The sequence below is a fragment of the Anomaloglossus baeobatrachus genome, chromosome 5 (assembly GCF_048569485.1).
Source record: "Anomaloglossus baeobatrachus isolate aAnoBae1 chromosome 5, aAnoBae1.hap1, whole genome shotgun sequence".
Taxonomy (NCBI): Eukaryota; Metazoa; Chordata; class Amphibia; order Anura; family Aromobatidae; genus Anomaloglossus; species Anomaloglossus baeobatrachus.
Genome location: NC_134357.1, coordinates 163,165,033 through 163,183,689, shown reverse-complemented (window position 1 = coordinate 163,183,689; position 18,657 = coordinate 163,165,033). Strand labels below are relative to the sequence as shown.

Here is an 18,657-nt window from a genome sequence, read left to right as displayed (position 1 = left end):
ATTTCCAGTATTGGCCTATATTCACACTGGGCGTTTTTTAGCTACGGATTTGCCATGGTTTAATGCAAATCCATGCTAATAAAACGCTTATTTATACAGTGCCAGCAATATCTATGAGATTTCTGAAAACACACACACACACACAAAACACATCTCCAGGATTTTTCTGACGGTTTTGTGAATGACCTCTGGTTTTGTTGCGTTCTGAAAAGAATGAACATGTCAATTCATTTCAGCGCTTTTGCTACAGTTTTTCAACTTAGTGACAGGTGGACTCGCAGATACCCTGGATCGGCGGGTCTAACCGGGTTAATAAAAAAAACGGTTCTGCCCCGGAATTGATCCAGGATATCAGGCCAGCACTTAAAAATGGTGGTGGGGATAGGGGGATTGGAGCTATATTTACCGAATCACCAGCAAACCTTCACGCTCCTGCGGCTCCTCCACTTCCCTGCTCATTACATATTCACTGCTTTTATCTGTGATTGGTTGCAGTCAGACGCGCCCCCAGCAACTGACTGCAACCAATGACATACAAATAATAAGGACGACAGCGCTCCTCTGGGTGAAAAAACATGCAATTCTTGCAACCAATCACAGACACGGTCTGCAGGTCTAGTGTAGAGAACGCCACAAAAAAAAAAAAAAAAAAAAAAGTACCAAAACCACAATGACTCTTGCCACAAGAGCAGGTTTTGGTCCAGTTTTAGGACAAAAAACCGCTGCAAAAACGTCCTGTGTGAATATAGCCTTACTAAAGAAAGGGAATGGGAGATAAACGGTTTACTCTGTAAAGGCCACTAACCAATGCCCAGAGGTCCGGTGTTCCAGTTTTGTACAGTGCTTATATCTGGCCACTGTCACAGCACATAACAGCTGACTAGTGCGGGCATCAGGCGTTCAGCCTCCACCAAGCTCATCTTGATGACCCATCCAGAGCTATAGGCCATCCATACACAAATCTGACACCTTTACTGCAGAACATTATTGCTGCCTACATTTGACGTGTAGTACATAAAAAAAAAATAATTTTCAAAAACCTTACCTTGCACTGGAAATCTGAACCTTCCAGCTTCATACATCCAGAAGTCAATGTAATTTCCCCATGCTCATCTTCTTCAATAATGGCAAAGCAGTGTCCATTTGTACTACAAGAAATGAATAAAAACTCTGATCAGATATGGCTAAGCTGTAAAAGGAATACACCATGGAAAATAAATATCTTGGAAGACTGTTCTAATGCAAAAAAAACTACAAAGTGAACTATGGAATATGCCTGTTAAAAACCTTAAGTGTGCTATAGGATACAAGATAGGAAATAAATAGTACAGTGGTACCTTGCTTAACGAGAACAATCCGTTCGGGGACTGTGCTTGTTAATCAAGGTACTCGTTCAGCAGAGCAAGATTTCCCATAGGAAATCATTGCAATGCTGACGATCCCTTCCACAACTTCTAAAATGTCCCATCCTGGTCCCCTATTCCATCATCACACACACACACACACACACACACACACACACACACACACACACACACACACACACACACACTATATGCTCACCTTACCTTCCGTTCCATCGCCGGTCTGCTGGGACTTGCTGTTCTCTGGTACTGGGCCGGGCTGTGTAACGCGTTACCATAACGACGAGGCAGGAACTTCCCGGCCAGAGCGCCGACGTCAAAGGCAGAGCCGCTTGCCTCTGATTGGCCAGCGCTCTGCCTTTCATTAGCCGTGACAGGAAGTTCCTCCCTCGTTGCTATGGATGCAGATATACAGCGTGGACTGGAGGGCAGCGGCGCACTACAGCACCCAGGAGGCCGGCGATGAAACGAAAGGTAAACATATTATGTTATATTATAACATATTATGTTATATTATATGCTCAGCTTACCTTCCGTTCCATCACAAGCCTCCTGGGTCTTGTAGTTCGCCACGAGGACGCCGCGATGTACCCGGGAACTACAAGAACCATCAGACCAGCGGTGGAACGGAAGGTAAGGTGAGCATAATACTGTATGTGCATGCGTGTGTGTTTGTGCATACATGTGTGTGTTTGTGTGGACTGCAAGTGTGGGTCAGAGTGTGGTGGATGTACGAAACCGGAAGTGTGCGCGGTGAGAATTTTGCTCGTACAGCAAAGCTTTCTCGTAAAGCGGGTTACAAATTTACAGAAAGCTTTGCTTGTTAAGCGAAATTCTCGTTAAGAGGGTTACTTGTTAAGCGAGGTACCACTGTAGTCTGATACAGTTATTCCCTTTAGTGTATGCCGTCCAATAATACAAAAAAAAATCCTAGGCACTACATTTGAAAGCTAAAATTAAAAATAAAAATGTGCAAAACCAGTGGTGAACAGTAGATGGCAGCATACACCTTGTTATTTCCCAATCACAGTACAGAAGAATTTGGAATATTCAGATGTGACTCCAGGGCTTAGTAATAAATTGTCTATTTCAGACATCCCAGTCTGTCCTTCTACCGTGTATAATCTCTAAGTTCTGTTGACACCGACATCTTAACCGATACAAATGGTAAATTAACGGCTTATAAAACTAGGAGTGATGTATAATTAGTGTTGGGAGGAAAATGGGTTCATCTCTATTGCTCAATAGACACAATACACCCCTCACGGAGAAAGGGAGACGTGTCTACTTACATGCAAGTATTATTTGTCGCATCTTCTGGGCAATATCCATAACAGTAGCAATTGAGGAAGGGTAATGTGTCCTCGGGAGCCACTGTTACCCCATTTTCTTGTTTCTTAGGGTCAGAGTTTGATTTCATTGCAGGTCTGGGTGGCAAAAGGTCCGAGTGTTGACCTAAAAAAGAAAAAAAACAAGGCATAGAAAGTGTGTTAGAAAGGTGTAGTACAAATAATGGTATACACTGCATAATACACAATGTGCAGACTAGTAAGTCAGTATGTGGCATCATTAGGCTCCCGAATCTTAGTCCAGAGGTGGAGGCCGCAAGGTCTCCAAATGGACTGCGGGCACTCAAATGCAGTCCATTTGGAAGTTATGGGTTTTGGTACCTGGTTGCGCTGCATTACCAGAAACAGGCCTGAAAGAAAAGGGGTGCTGTTTCAGGAGCGTTAAAAAAAAAAAACAAAACCTCAACATCCCTTTGAACTTTGGTGCATAATTTTCAGGGGTAACCCCAAAATAGAATTTAATGGCACAATCCTGTTTCTAAGTCACAATAACATTTAAGCAAGCTTAAGCTGGGTTCACACATAGCGACAACGACGTCGCTGTTACGTCACCATTTTCTGTGACGTAACAGTGACCTTGTAAGTCGCTGTTATGATCGCTGCTTAGCTGTCAAACACAGCAACGCAGCAGCGATCATAACGACACGCGTCGCTGTGCTGCAACATGTGCAGAGAGCAGGGAGCCGCGCACACTGAGCGCTGGCTCCCTGCTCTCCTACCTACAGTACACATCGGGTTAATTACACGATATGTACTGCAGCCACATGTGCAGAGAGCAGGAGCCGGCACTGGCAGCGTGAGAGCTGCGGAGGCTGGTAACGAAGGTAAATATCGGGTAACCACCTTGGTTACCCGATGTTTACCTTGGTTACAGCTTACCGCAGCTGCCAGACGCCGGCTCCTGCTCCCTGCACATTCATGATTGTTGCTCTCTCGCTGTCACACACAGCGATGTGTGCTTATCAGCGGGAGAGCAACAATAAAAAAACGAACCAGGGCTGTGTGTAACGAGCAGCGATCTCACAGCAGGGGCCAGATCGCTGCTCAGTGTCACACACAGCGAGATCGCTAATGAGGTCACTGCTGCGTCACAAAAACCGTGACTCAGCAGCGATCTGGCTGTGTGTGAAGCACCCCTTAGAGTCTATTCAATGCATATCTCCCAGGTCGCAGGCCCGCTGTCTGGGGTTATGCTAGACACCAATCTCTCCTTCACCATCTTATATACACTTTCTTATCCACTCCTGTCGCTTGCACCTCAAGAACATCTCTAGAATCTGCCCCTTTCTCACAATGGAAACTACAAAAACCCTCATCATGGCCCTGATCCACTCCCGCCTTGACTACTGCAATTCTCTATTAATTGGTCTCCCGTAACTAGACTCTCTCCTCTACAGTCCATCTTTAATGCTGTAGCCAGGGTCACCTATCTGGCTATCCGTTACTAATGCTTCTGCTCTGTGGCCGTCACTGCACTGGCTGCCCATACATCACAGGATCCAATTCAAATTGCTTGTTCTCCCCCACAAAGCTCTCCACAGTGCGGCACCCCCCTACATCTCCACTCTCATCTCTGTATCACCCTACCCGTTCGTTATGCTCTGCAAACTACATTTGACTAACATCCACACTTAACCGAAACTCCAACTCCCGGATCCAAGACTTATCCCGAGCTGCACCAATCCTCTGGAATGCTCTACCCAAAGAAACTAGGATGATCTACAACTTTCTCTGCTTCAGACGCTCCCTAAAAACACATCTTTTTAGGGTGGCCCAGGCGAATTAAATTCACATAGTGCCTCCACAACTTCTCAGAACATAAATCCCCCTCAAACTCCACCGCACCCAAAAGCATCTCAACGTTTTGGCTCACTGGGTCAGGCATCCTTTATCCCCCATTTCTTTTGGGATGGCTGGATTCACTGTAAATAAGCACTTGTACCTTGTCCCCCACACATTGTAGATTGTAAGCTCTCATGAGCAGGGTTGTCTTATGTGCTTTAATTACTGTATTTTCTATAACTTACTTGTTTCTATATGAACCTCCTGAATTGTAAAGCGCTGCGGAATATGTTGGCGCTATATAAATAAAGATATTATTATTCCTAGGTTGAGACAGATGAAAACATGGGGCTCATTCATGAAGCTGCTTGTGACAGTTTTCAGGTGTAAAACAGCTGGAGATGTAGCCAAATGTTAGTGCAGCTGGTAGAAATGCCTTTCTGATGCCAGTCCTGCCCACTCATATAAGAGCGGGTGGAGCTCAGCCTAGTATAGCACGGTTGTATGTATCATCACAAAAACTCTTAAAATGTATTAATGCTGCTCCAGCTGTCAGTGTATAGCGCTCCAAATATAAATTATATATATATATATAACACTCCTACATTATTTTATTTTTTTTCTAACTTTTGTTCCTCTTCGATTATCACTTTTTTCTCTGCAGTCACTTTATTTACCTGAAGATCAACCAAACATGAAATCTTCCTATGCCAAACCTCACAGTCACAGCTGGCACCGCCCTGCCTCACTGTCCAGCCCCGCCCTCTGCACACTCATTGGCTGTCACCATTTTGCTCCAGCACTGATCGCTCCAGCATTGGAAATCAGAGCAGTGATACTACCTCTCATCTGTGACAGCACAATCACCTCACATCACATCCATCACACATATAATGTAGCAATGTGCCCATCCTGTAGTATTGCGCTCATCCTATAGTAATGTGCCCCAGCCTAGTGCCCATCCTATAGCATTTGTCCCCTGTCCTTGTTTCAATGCTCCATCCTGTGGAATTGTCCCCTATCGTGCCATTCTTCATACAAGCAAAAAAAAAAAAAACCCCAAAAAAGGACAAATTTTTCTCACCTGTCCTCGTTCCCTCAGTTGCCTGCTTCTTGAACGCTGGCCGGTGCAGGGACCGCCGCTGACAGAGCTTTATATCAGAGGACAGATTCCCCGGCACTGTGCAGGGACGAGCTCTCTATACAGCTTCGCTAGTGACCTGCTACTGACCTCTGATTGGCCGGCGGTTGATCATTGCAGTAGTTGTATACAGAGCTCCCATCTGCGCAGTGCACAGGAATCTGTCCTCTGATATAAAGTGCTGCGGCCTACGAGCAGAGTCTTTAGACCACTGCACTACGGGATAGGTGGGAGGGTGCGGGAAAAGGGGGCGAGGACTCCACACTATACCCGACTAGCAGTACGGAAACATGAAGTCTGCCGTGTTGCCCGTCAACAAGGTCCTGCCCCTGTCGACGTGACGTCACAGGAAGCAGCAGAATCACGGCAGGAGCGGTCACATGACCACTCTGAGTGGGGGAGAGGGGCTGACAGCAGGGCAGGTAGGTAGTTGCTATCTACTTACCTTGCCGCTATGTAGCCCAATAGTAAAATTACAAAAAAAGGCAAAATAAGCCGGATAACCCTTTTAATTGTGCAGCATCAAGTAAGAAAACAAAGCAGAACTAGTTAGGCTGGATGGCACGTTCCTCGGACTAGCCCTGCCTCAGCTCTTCTAGCCCTGCCTCCCCAGGCATGACTGACAACCAGCACAATGACCGCACCATGTCGGTGACCATTGTAGTCAGGAGCAGTTGGCGTATCACTAGCTATATTACTAGCTATCACCAATGCAACATACTGGAATTTTCATACTTGCCACTAGGTTTTATACTCGACTTCCTAATCTATACAGAAGACTGTTCAGCTGTCCTTTCACAAATATAAAAGCCTATTTGAACGGTAGATCATTTTCTGATGACATTTCCTTTAGAAATACAGTGGAGCCTTGGATTACGAGCATAATTGGTTCCGGGTGTGTGCTCTTAAACAAAGTTACTCTTATATCAAAGCGAATTTTCTCATAGGAAATAATTGAAACGCAGACAATTCATTCCACAACCTAAAAATATTTACTGTATTTATACAAACTTATTACAGTAATACAATATAATGTACTATATTCATATAAAATTACAATACAGTAATACAAAATACTGTACAGTAACAAATATATAAAAAATTAAACTGCACGTTAGCTTACAATCAAATGGTGTGCGGGAGGTACAGTATAAGCAATGTGCTGCACTGGTTATCAACAAGAAAGTACAATACTGAATCCACAAATGCAAATTGATAGACATGCTGTATAGTAATGTACTGTACAATGGTATACAGTACATATGTACAGAAAGTTACCTCCAGAGCGGGTCAGAGCACGGTGAAAGTATGGAACCGGAAGTGTACACGGTGAGTAGTTGTTCTTAGTTACAAATTTGTAAAAAAAAAACCTTTGTTTTTCTTGCAAAACGCTCTCAAACCAAGTTACTCTTAATTCAAGGTTTCAATGTATACTTTTTTTTTTTTTTTTTTTAGCAGTTAGGCAAATATAACTACATTTTCAAAGGATTATTATGGGTAAACCATAATAATTAGGAACCAAGAGTACATGTCTAGAGTCATACGATATCTGGCCAATCTGATGTCCCCAATGATGCCAATATATGCTAATTATTCCATATGACCTATGATCTGAATGCACCGGAAACATTTCACCTGCAGCCACTAAACATAAGCCTGTGCCTACTGACGGCGTCATTGCCCAGACCGGCAGCCATCAGACATCTATCTGCTGGTTGTTGGGGTTCTTTAGAAAAATAACCGCATCTCATAAAAATGATTTTGGTGAAGTCCAGGAAGATGCTTTGTATATCAAAAGCCAATGCAAATAATTAATATATAAATCTAAAGATTGAGTCAATTAGCCACAACTAAAGACGTTCTCTACTAAATGCTGGGCTTGATCCTTCCTAAGGATATAAAAGACGGCATAAGCTGCCACTGGAGACAGATTACCATCTCAAGGCTAGACAATGTATAGACAAGAAAAAGGCTTCAGTAATACAGATCAATAAGCCGTAAGACACAAAGACAAAGCCTTCATTTTTTTGAGAGAAAATACAGCACACGTAAGAGTGTGGATGACCTTACATGAAGTCATTGGCGGCTCGTAATTTACAAGTCCTAAGAGCCAATCATACAGCCTGCTCCAACTGAAGAAAGACGGTACACACTAATGGTGGTGTCACACACAGCGACATCGCTGCTAAGTCGCCATTTTCTGTGACGTAGCAACGACCTCAACAGCGACGTCGCTGTGTGTGGCACATAACGATCAGACCCCTGCTGCGAGATCGCTGCTCGCTCTTGAATATTCCAGGTCATTTTTTGATCGCTGCTATCCCGCTGCGCCGCATGCATCCTTGTGTTTGACACCGCAGAAGCGACGGTCGCGACGACTTTGAAGGCAGGACAAGGGGGTGTTTTTGCGGTGTATTTTACAACGCCCCCACGACTTCGATTGGTGGTCACAACAGCGTTCCGATTGGGTAACTTGCCGAAGGCGTTAGAGTGATTTCATTCTTTAAGTTCCATTCTTTGTTCCACGTAGTAGAGCCTCTGTCTGGTGTCGCTAGTGTGTCGTTCTTTGTGTCTTCCTTTGCTTGGTACGGTCACTCAATCAGGCGCCGCTGTAGTGATCACCAATCGGAACAGAGGAGCGTGGAAAGAGGCAACGCAAAACATGTCTAGGGGTAAACACCACGCCTCTATCAAGGTCTGAGTCGTCGCATAGCGACACGTCCCAACGACCATCGAGGTCGCTATGATCGCTGCTCCGTCGCTGCTTAAAATTACATGTTTGACAGCTAACTAGCGATCATGTAAGGTCGCTGTTACGTCACAGGAAATGGTGACGTAACAGCAACATCGTTGCCGCTGTTGTTGTGTGTGAGCCCAGCATAAGGCTCGGTACACACTGCGGACACGCTTCAGTCTGTAGGGAAATATACCAGGCCAGGAAGGGGAGTTTAGATCTTTTTAAGATATAGAAAGATATAGAAATAAAGATTATTATTATTATTATTATTATTTTTAGGTTGATCCTTGATGAAAGTTTTTATTACTCTTATATGGACTAATGGATTCTGATTGGAAATTAGCTGTAAAATCTGTAACTAAAGGGTTTTGTTTTTGCAGATTTTAACTTCCCAAGAAACAAAAAATAATCACAGAAAATCCACATCCTACTTTAACACGCTTCGTATTCTAAAATGTCTGCAGTGACCATGTCCGAGATTTGTTACGATTTCACCACTTTACAGCTATTGCATCCCCCTTGTACAAAAATCCGGATAGAAAATGAACAACTTAAGAACATGTGCATGTATCCAAATCATCATGGACCCTCTGCCAGAAAATGAATAAAAGGAAATGCAATTAAAAAGGTGAAGAAAGATGAAAGAAGTGGCGTGTTTGAGTTAAAAGAACAATATACTAGAAGGCTGAGCACGTGGCAAGGAATTCTTGAGAACACAGCGCACAACTTGTCTCCACATGTTCCCCCCCCTTGTTTTATTGCCTCAGCAGTCACAAAGGAGTCTGAGGTCTGGCAATGTGCACTGAAGCAGCCTTTTCTCCAACAGTTGCTTTCATTTCCTTACTTGTTTTCTTAAGTGAAGGGCTTTGTCCAGTGCTGGCCCCCACTGCCTATTTGTAAGCCCCACATCAGGACTATGAAGATATGCACAGGGCAAGAGTTAATAGCTGCCAGTCTCTGCTGTTCTGATAATGGACTGCCAAATGTGCAGAGCTGCTATATTCTGGTGGCTCCAATGATGCCCACAGCTTTACATATTACTGGTATGTATCCCAGAATGCACCCTTATACATGGGGGGCTGTCAGTCACTGATCGGACCACCCACCAGACCAAGAATCCTAGAGAGCAGAGGGTTAAATGATGAAAAAACAGGTTATACGGAATCTATTCTCCCAAAACAACACCCATCTACTCATCTCTCCCAACATGGCGGCGGCAGAGCAGACTGCAGGTTCATGGAGAGAGTCTTTAGATCAGGCTTTTTAACCCTTGTGTACAGCGGAGTTTTATGCATCATGGTATATGGGGGCAGCTTGAAAAATAAAAGATAAAAACACTCATGAAAAAAGGCAGTACAATAATGCCTTCTGTGTGTCATCTGTGTGCTTTTTTTTTCTTTCTATTAATGAGAAAAAAAAACTATTCCACAGATTGCAAAAAAAAAAAAAAAAAAAAAAAAGAAGAAAAGCACATGGAAGAAAAGGTGAGCCAAAATAAATTCAGCACTTTTTCATACAAAAAGAAGAGCGTTAATTTTAAGGGCTGAATTCACACGGCTTTTTCTCATCCACAAAACCCAGTCTTTTCATCGTTGTGATGTACCAGATTTTCATAAGTTTTCGGTTTGTGACGAATAGTCTCACAAAAATAAACAGACAGGAGTTTTCCCAGGATGCTTCTAGCAGACAGAAAACTGAGCGCACGGATACGTCTACAGCAGTATGCCCTCAGCGTGGCGGCCATTTTTGTTAAATAACCATTATGTGAACAGGCGAGTTTGGTGTGTGAAAGACTAGAAGAATAATCTCTTCCCCAATTCTTATATGCAGACGACAGCTCAGAAAAGAAGTAAAAAGGCAAATTACATATAAATATTTATAACTCAAGAAAAAACACTGAACATAACACTGAGGTTTCAGCGCACGCTCCCCCCAAATCTAAGGCTATGTGCGCATGTTGCGTCCTGCGTCCCCTGTATAATCTATGGAGATTGTGCAGGAGCCGTGCGCATGTGGCGTATTAGAGCGCAGCGCTACGGCTGCTGCCCGAAGCGCTGCGTTCTAAGAAGTGACATGTCACTTCTTCCATGCGCTTTGCCTGCATCCCCCGCTCTGTCTATGGGAGAAGCTGCAGTCAGAACGCATGGAATCGGCTTTTTTTTTTCACTACAGACTGTTTCTGCAGCGATGTGAAGCGCACATGTGCTCTTCAAATCGCTGCAGAAATTTCTGCAGGGACAGTACGCAACGTGCGCACATAGCCTAAAGGCCCCGTCACACTAAGCAACATCGCTAGCAACATCGCTGCTAACGAACAACTTTTGTGACGTTGCTAGCGATGTTGCTGTGTGTGACATCCAGCAACAACCTGGCCCCTGCTGTGAGGTCGTTGGTTGTTGCTGAATGTCCTGGGCCATTTTTTAGTTGTTGCTGTCCTGCTGTGAAGCACAGATCGCTGTGTGTGACAGCGAGACAGCAACAACTAAATGTGCAGGCAGCAGGAGCCGGCTTCTGCGGAGGCTGGTAACCAATGTAAACATCGGGTAACCAAGAAGCCCTGTCCTTGGTTACCCGATATTTACCTTTGATACCAGCCTCCCCCGCTCTCACTGCCTGTGCTGCCGGCTCCTGCTCTGTGCACATGTAGCTAGGTGCAGGACACATCGGGTTAATTAACCTGATGTGTGCTGTAAGTAGGAGAGCAGGGAGCCAGCGCTCAGTGTGCGCTGCTCCCTGCTCTCTGCACGTGTAGCTCTGTGCAGTGGTAACCAAGGTAAATATTGGGTTGGTTACCGATATTTACCTTAGTTACCAAGCGCAGCATCTTCCACGCGGCGCTGGGGGCTGGTCACTGGTTGCTGGTGAGCTCACCAGCAACTCGTGTAGCCACGCTCCAGCGATCCCTGCCAGGTCAGGTTGCTGGTGGGATCGCTGGAGCGTCGCAGTGTGACATCTCACCAGCAACCTCCTAGCAACTTACCAGCGATCCCTATCGTTGTTGGGATCGCTGGTAAGTTGCTTAGTGTGACGGTACCTTAAGAGGTGCAGTGGTTGTTAGATGACTACAGTGTATGGGAAAGTGCTTGCCCTCAGGGCCCATTCACACTTCTGTGGAAAAGAGAGAGCAAATAAAGATACTGTTATCTTTGGATAAGTAAATATTTGCATTGCCTTGTTCCAAGGATGCTAAAATATAGATGACAAAAGGGAACAAATAAGGCTGGTTTCACACTACGTCTTTTTAACATCCGTTGAAAACGTTTTTTTAACGGAAGTACGGATCCTGCTTTTACAGCAAATAACGTATGCAAACGCATATGTTATTTTGCAGGATCCTGCAGTGGATGTTTCGGGGCGGGCATTGTAGTCATGTGATCGGGAGTGAGGGGAACTAGAGTGGGAGGAGGCTTCTGACAGCTGCAGACGCTGGTAACCGAGGAGAGAGAGAGAGAGAGAGAGAGAGAGAGAGAGAGAGAGATTCTGGGCATGCTCAGTCCAAAAGCAGGATCCTGTCTATCAGCATGCAGCGTTCACCTGCGTTTGCGTGCGTTATAGTCAGGATCCAGCAATTTGCAGTATTTGGACGGAGCTCAAAAACGCTACATGTTGCGTTTTTGAAACATGTTAAAATAACGCAAAAGGACGGATCCTGCGTCTAACGGACGCAAACGCACGCAAACGCAGGTGGACGCGAGTCCATTTAAAATGCATTGACATGAAAACGGATTTGCACAGGATCCGTACTTCCGTTAAAAAAACGTTTTCGACGGATGTTAAAAAGACGTAGTGTGAAACCAGCCTAAGAACCTCTGAGCCCGGCCAACACAACCTGTGTGTTTATAAGGGGTACTTCACACACAGCGAGATCGCTGCTGAGTCACGTTTTTTGTGACCTCATTAGCGATCTCGCTGTGTGTGACACTGAGCAGCGATCTGGCCCCTGCTGTGAGATCGCTGCTCGTTACACACAGCCCTGGTTCGTTTTTTTATTGTTGCTCTCCCGCTGATCAGCACACATCGCTGTGTGTGACAGCGAGAGAGCAACAATCCTGAATGTGCAGGGAGCAGGAGCCGGCGTCTGACAGCTGCGGTAAGCTGTAACCAAGGTAAACATCGGGTAACCAAGGTGGTCACCCGATATTTACCTTCGTTACCAGCCTCCGCAGCTCTCACGCTGCCAGTGCCGGCTCCTGCTCCCTGCACACGCTAAGTTAAGCGGTGTGCGCTGGTAACTAAGGTAAACATCGGGTAACCATACCCGATGTTTACCTTAGTTACCAGTGTCCGCAGTTTCCAGACGCCGGCTCCGTGCAAGTGCAGCGTCGCTTGCACGTCGCTGCTGGCTGGGGGCTGGTCACTGGTGAGATCTGCCTGTTTGACAGCTCACCAGCGACCATGTAGCGACGCAGCAGCGATCCTGACCAGGTCAGATCGCTGGTCGGATCGCTGCTGCATCTCTAAAGTGTGAAGGTACCCTAAATTCCACCTTTTGAATTTTATGCGCCAAACTAAGTACCTATGTGGTGCTGCATTATATAGCACAGGTGCACAAACCACATAAATGAATGGCAATATGCATACAATTAACTTTTTTTTTTTTTTTTAAAGAAAACAACATTGGATGAAATCCAGATCCATGACATAGACGTGTTAGGCTATGTGCACACATTAAGTATTTGGATGCAGAAATCTCTTGGCAAGAAAACCGCAACAGTAACAACGAGCGTATTGTAGCGGGGTTTTTTGCCACGTTTTCCATGTGTTTCTGCTTGCGTTTTTCACCTGCATTTTTCTAGCGTTTAACACCAATGAATGCTATAGAAATATGAGTTAACTCAGCAATAAAATAGAGATATAATAGAGATACATAATAGACAGAGACATACAGATATATGATTGCACAACCCCCGACATCAAATAAAATTGTACACTGTGGAGCTTATTCGACCGCTTTTTATCATTAAAGTGAACCGGTCAGGTGCAATATACAGAGAGAGCCACGAGCAGGTCTGCATATTACTAATCCCTTCCTAACCGTCCCTGTATACACTAGCATAGATAAAGGGATCTTTAGAAAAAGTATTTCTAAGGATCGTATATTCTATACTAATGAGGCCAGGGACTAGTCCCAAGGGCGTGAGTTCCCTTGGCTAGTCGACCCCCTTAGCATGTAAACACGTCCCTGGGGGTGTACTAACATGCTAATGAATATGCAGCGACGCTGCACATACCTCACTCTTCATGATGGGCGGCGGAGGATGATCCGGAGTCCCCGGGACTTTCAGTCATGCACCCAATACCTCACTGAAGCCAGGAAGCTTACACCTGGCATCAATTTAGTGCGCATAATCAGAAGTCCAGGGGACTCCGGATCATGAGCAGTGCGCATCCATCCTCCGCCGCCCATCATGAAGAGTCAGGTATGTGCGGCGAAGCTGCGTATTCATTAACATGTTAGTACACCCACAGGGGCATGCTAACATGCTATGTGGGCCAGCTAGCCAAGGGAGAACACGCCCTTGCGACTAGTCCTTGGCCTCATTAGCATATCGGAAACAATCTTTAGAAATACTTTTCCTAAATATCTCTTTATCTATGCTAGTTCATACAGGGACTGCTAGGCAGGGATTAGCAATATGCACCCAGAACGGATCGTGGTTCTCTCTGCATATTGCACCTGACAGGTTCACTAAAAATAAACTAAAATAAAAACAACATGCGGTCCCCACATATCTGATAACCAGCAAAGGTAAAGCAGACAGCTGAGGGCCAATATTATCAGGATGGAGAGGTCCATGGTTATTGGGCTATTCCCAGTCTAAAAATACCAGCCCCAGCAACCCTAAAAGTGACTCATTACATTAGATGTGCCAATTCTGGCGCTTCGCCCCAGATCTTCCCGGGGTGCGGTGACAATCAGGGGAATGATTTTTGAGGTTAATGTCAGCTGGAATTACTCGAATTACTCGACAATTAAAGCACCACCAGAATCCTAATCTGCAGTGTACGGGGAATCTTATGCATGTAAGTAGTGCCAAATTTTCTATTTATTCTCAGCTGGTATCAAGCCCTGGTGTTAGTAATGGAGAGCCTTCTATCATACACCCCCATTACTAATCCCGTACGTTTAAGATAATATGTCACCTACTCACCTTTGGGGCGGTCCGGTAAGATGGAAGTTGCTGATCTTGACCCGGCGCTTCCTCTATCCTTGCGATCGATGTTTTTTCAATGGGTGTTGCTGGTCTCGGTCCAGCACCGCTTCTATCATTGCGATCGACGTCCTTCTTGCTTCGTGTAGACGACGTGTCCTACATCATTCACACAGTGTCGTCAGTTACACTCCTGCTCAAGCGCACTTCTTTCTGCCATGCTAAGGGCAAAGCAAAGTACTGTAATGTGCAGGCACAGGGAAAGGTCAAAGACCGCCCATGCATACGCACTACAACACTTTGCTGTGCCCTCAACATGCCAGAGAGAAGTGCGAGTGTGCAGGAGCGCAATGGAGGGCACTGTGTGGATGACATAGGATGCGTCATCCACACGAAACAAGAAGGAGGACAGCGATCACAAGGATACAGGCTGCACCGGACAGACGAGGGGGCATTTGAAACTCATATTGCCACTGAGGCCAAATAGATAATAAACCTATTTCAATAGTATTTACTGCTATCTAAAAACGCAAGCACAAACTCTACAAGAATGCAGCAAATACATAATCATTTATATACTTGCCCTTTTATAGCTTTTTTGACTGACGTTATTGAAGTCAATGGGTGAAAAAAACACTGCAAAAATGCTTATGGAACTAACATGCTGCAGATTTTCTGCACCAAATCGGCAAGTCCCAAATAATCAATGTGTGCATGACATTTCAGGATTCTCATTGACTTTGCTGGTATCCCTTCAAGGTTTTCGTATAAAGCTGCACTTAAAAAAAACATCAAAAACTGTGATAAAAACGCAACAGTGTGCACAGAGCCTTACTGAGCCAGAATATTGCATGATTTTTAAAATATTCTGAGACGGTTTCCTTGGTGTTATGAAGAGACAGTCTCTAAGATGGGAGAGAAAACTGCTTCCATACAAAACTCCAGAGCTGGCCTCTTAGCACTTCTAAGCAGTTGCTATTGCTAAGGAGCCCAACATATACAGAAGCAAGAGAAAAAAGTATACTGAATGATCAATATGAACTTTATAAGGAACAAGGGGAACGTGGATATTGCAGGAGTTCACTGCTGCAGCACACCTGTGGTTTTCTTCCACCTCTGGAGTGGTGCTTTTAATCCAAGTCCCCAACTCTTGGTCATATACTCATCATCCAAGTTCTTCACCTTTTTTTCGCCATCTCTCGAGTCCCACTTCGCCATCCTTTGACTAACTTCTGACTGGCCAGAAGTCATGTCACAAGCTCTCAACACATCTCTATGAGAGCAAGAACGAGGCTCTCAGAGTTGTATTGAAGAGAGACCTCCGGTGCACTCCATGAGACAATGGAGCAGCCGGCAGGTCAGAAACTGCCAAAGACTGACCAGAACCGCGGTGATACAAGGGGAAGATAGTGGAAGGCAAGTATAACATAGGACTTAAAGCACCAATCCAGCAGTGGAATAAGAAACAATGCTGGAGTGGTGCTTTGAATAGAAGGCCTCATTCAGATGTCTACTTTTCATGTAAGTGGTTTTCATGACTAGAGCACTTAAGGGTATCTGCACACGATCAGGACTTTGAGTCCTGAACGCAGAGGGTCCTTGACTGCAGGTCCGTGAGTCTCTTCCGTAGGAGACCGCAGCTGCTTGTACCCACGATCAGGGTTCAGTGCGCTGCGGTCTCTCCCTTGTGTTCTCTCCACAGGCGACACATGTGAATCCGCAGCAAATAATTAACATGCTGGGTCTGGAAAGACGCACTGCAGGTCAGTGTTTGCTGCGGAAAAAACAAGCACAGTGGGCACGGGATTTCTAGAAATCCCATCCACTATGCTTGTACTGTACAGCTGAAGCATACTGCTTCCAAAATGCTGCAAACACTGATCGCGGGCCAGCACCCTTACCCATCAGTCTACAGCAGTGTTTCCCCAGCTCCAGTGCCATCAGCAGTGCAAGTTTTCAGGATTTCAATAGTATTGTACAGGTGATAATTACAACACCTGTGCAATGCTACGGAAATCCTGAAAATATGCACTGATGGTGGCCTTAACAACTGGAGCTGGAGAACACTGGTCTACAGGGCTGTTCACATGTCCATGTTTTGCAGACTGGGTGTCTTGAAAAAAAAAAAAAAAAATCAAAGACGTCCGTTTACAACCAAAATTACCCCTACAAGTCTATGAATCCGTGAATAACACCAACATCGCACAGACGACAATCAGTTTGCAATCCATGTGCAATTTCTAGAAGGTTATCAATTTATTGCTTCTTTGATATCTGAAAGTCACTGATGTTAACCCCTTCAGCCCCGGGGCACTTTCCGTTTTTGCGTTTTTATTTTTTGCTCCCCTTCTTCCGAGAGCCGTAACTTTTTTATTTTTCCGTCAATCTTGCCATATGAGAGCTTGTTTTTTGCGGGACGAGTTGTACTTTTAAATGAAACCATAAGTTTTACCATATGGTGTACTGGAAAACAGCAAAGAAATTCCAAGTGTGGAAAAACTGCAAAAAAAAGTGTGATGGCACAATAGTTTTTGGGATGTTTTATTCAAGGTGTTCACTATATGGTACTACTGATGTGTGGGTATGATGCCTGGGGTCGGTGCGAGTTTGTAGACACCAAACATGTATAAGTTTACTTGTATCTAAGGGGTTAAAACAAATTCACAAGTTTGTCCAATAAAAGTGGCGTACGTTTTGCGCCATTTTCCGAAACCCGTTGAGTTCTCATTTTTCAGGATCTATGGCTCAGTGATAGCTTATTTTTCGCGTCTCGAGCTGACGTTTCTAACGGTACCATTTTTGCGCAGATGCTACGTTTTGATCGCCTGTTATTGTATTTTGCGTAAAACTTGCGGCAACCAAAAAACGTAATTTTGGCGTTTGGTAAACAGCATAGTGGCAAAAAAATTCCAATCAGATTAATTGATTTTATATTTTGATAGATCGGGCATTTCTGAATGTGGCGATACCAAATGTGTATATTTATTTATTTTTTAACCCTTTAATTTTCAATGGAGGGAAAGTGGGGTGATTTGAACTTTTAGGTTTATTTTTTTTATTTTTTAAAACTTTTTTTTACTTTTTTTTTATTTTACTAGTCCCCCTAGGGGGCTATAGCGATCAGCAATCCGATCGCTCTTATCTATCTGCTGATCACAGCTATACAGCTGTAAACAGCAGATACGTGCACTTCCTGTTTCCCTCTGCTCCGGGCCGGGGGAAAACGAAAGTGAAACGTCATAGCTGCAGGCGTCATCACATGACCCTGTGCTACAATGGCAACCACTGAAAGTCACGTAATCACTCACGTGACTTCCGGTGGGGGCGGCGATAAGTGAAAATCTTCACCGCGCGTATATACATCTCACTGCCAGACTTTGGCAGCGAGATGTAAGGGGTTAATGTTACGGGTGGAATGAGATTCCACTCTTAACATGTAGGCACACATGTCAGCTGTTGAAAACAGCTGATGTGTGCTGATCCACGCCGCCTGCCCGCGGCAAGGGGCGGGGCTTAGTGGGACACACTCCATGACAGATATATCAGTCCATGGTCGTGAAGGGGTTAAAAACTGGCATACTGACCAAAACCAGGATGAAAAACCTGGGTGGCCCTTACACCGTTTTCAGCTTACATGAATAATAATGGAAGTCTGAATCTGGCTTAAAAAAATAAAAAAATATCTAGGATTTCATATTGATGCAACAAGCAACCCTCCAATGTATGGAAGTCGCAATATTTACGGTGCTGACACTTATTTTTCACGTCTTCTACAATTCACTGTGGCAGCTGGATATCAGCATCTCAGCCAAATCACCACTGATCACAACACTTGTCTAAGGAGTGTTTGGAGTTTATCCTAATGTGTGTGTATTTGTTTGTTCTCTGGCTGGGAAGTCTTTGCCATGAACCCCAAATTTCAATGTTTTATTAACCAAACCACTTTGTTTTTATCACTTGTGCCTTGTAACATGGCGCACTGTCATGCTTGAAAGCATAGTTTGACACTTAGACTTAGTAGTAGTCTTACACAAAATTGTGAGCGAGCCCCCACCATGGGTTAAAAGCCCCCACACTTGAATGGTCTTCGGATGAGTTACTGTACACATGACACTGGAGTCATGGTAGTAAC

The 18,657-nt window shown here is 44.7% G+C and overlaps 1 protein-coding gene across 3 annotated transcripts in view; it reads right to left on the bottom strand.

Annotated features, from left to right (window-relative positions):
* BMPR1A (bone morphogenetic protein receptor type 1A) overlaps window positions 1–18,657 on the bottom strand; it is a 140,864-nt gene that overhangs the window by 35,091 nt on the left and 87,116 nt on the right. For all 3 annotated transcript variants that reach the window (XR_012754231.1, XM_075349000.1, XM_075349001.1), the window contains exons 4-5: window positions 2,657–2,819; window positions 1,046–1,148 (exon numbers count right to left, since the gene is read on the bottom strand). Coding sequence is in view for 2 of the 3 variants with exons in the window: in XM_075349000.1 (XP_075205115.1) it covers window positions 1,046–1,148; window positions 2,657–2,819 (266 nt within the window). In the remaining variant the exon portion in view is untranslated. The remainder of the gene's footprint in view (window positions 1–1,045; window positions 1,149–2,656; window positions 2,820–18,657) is intronic.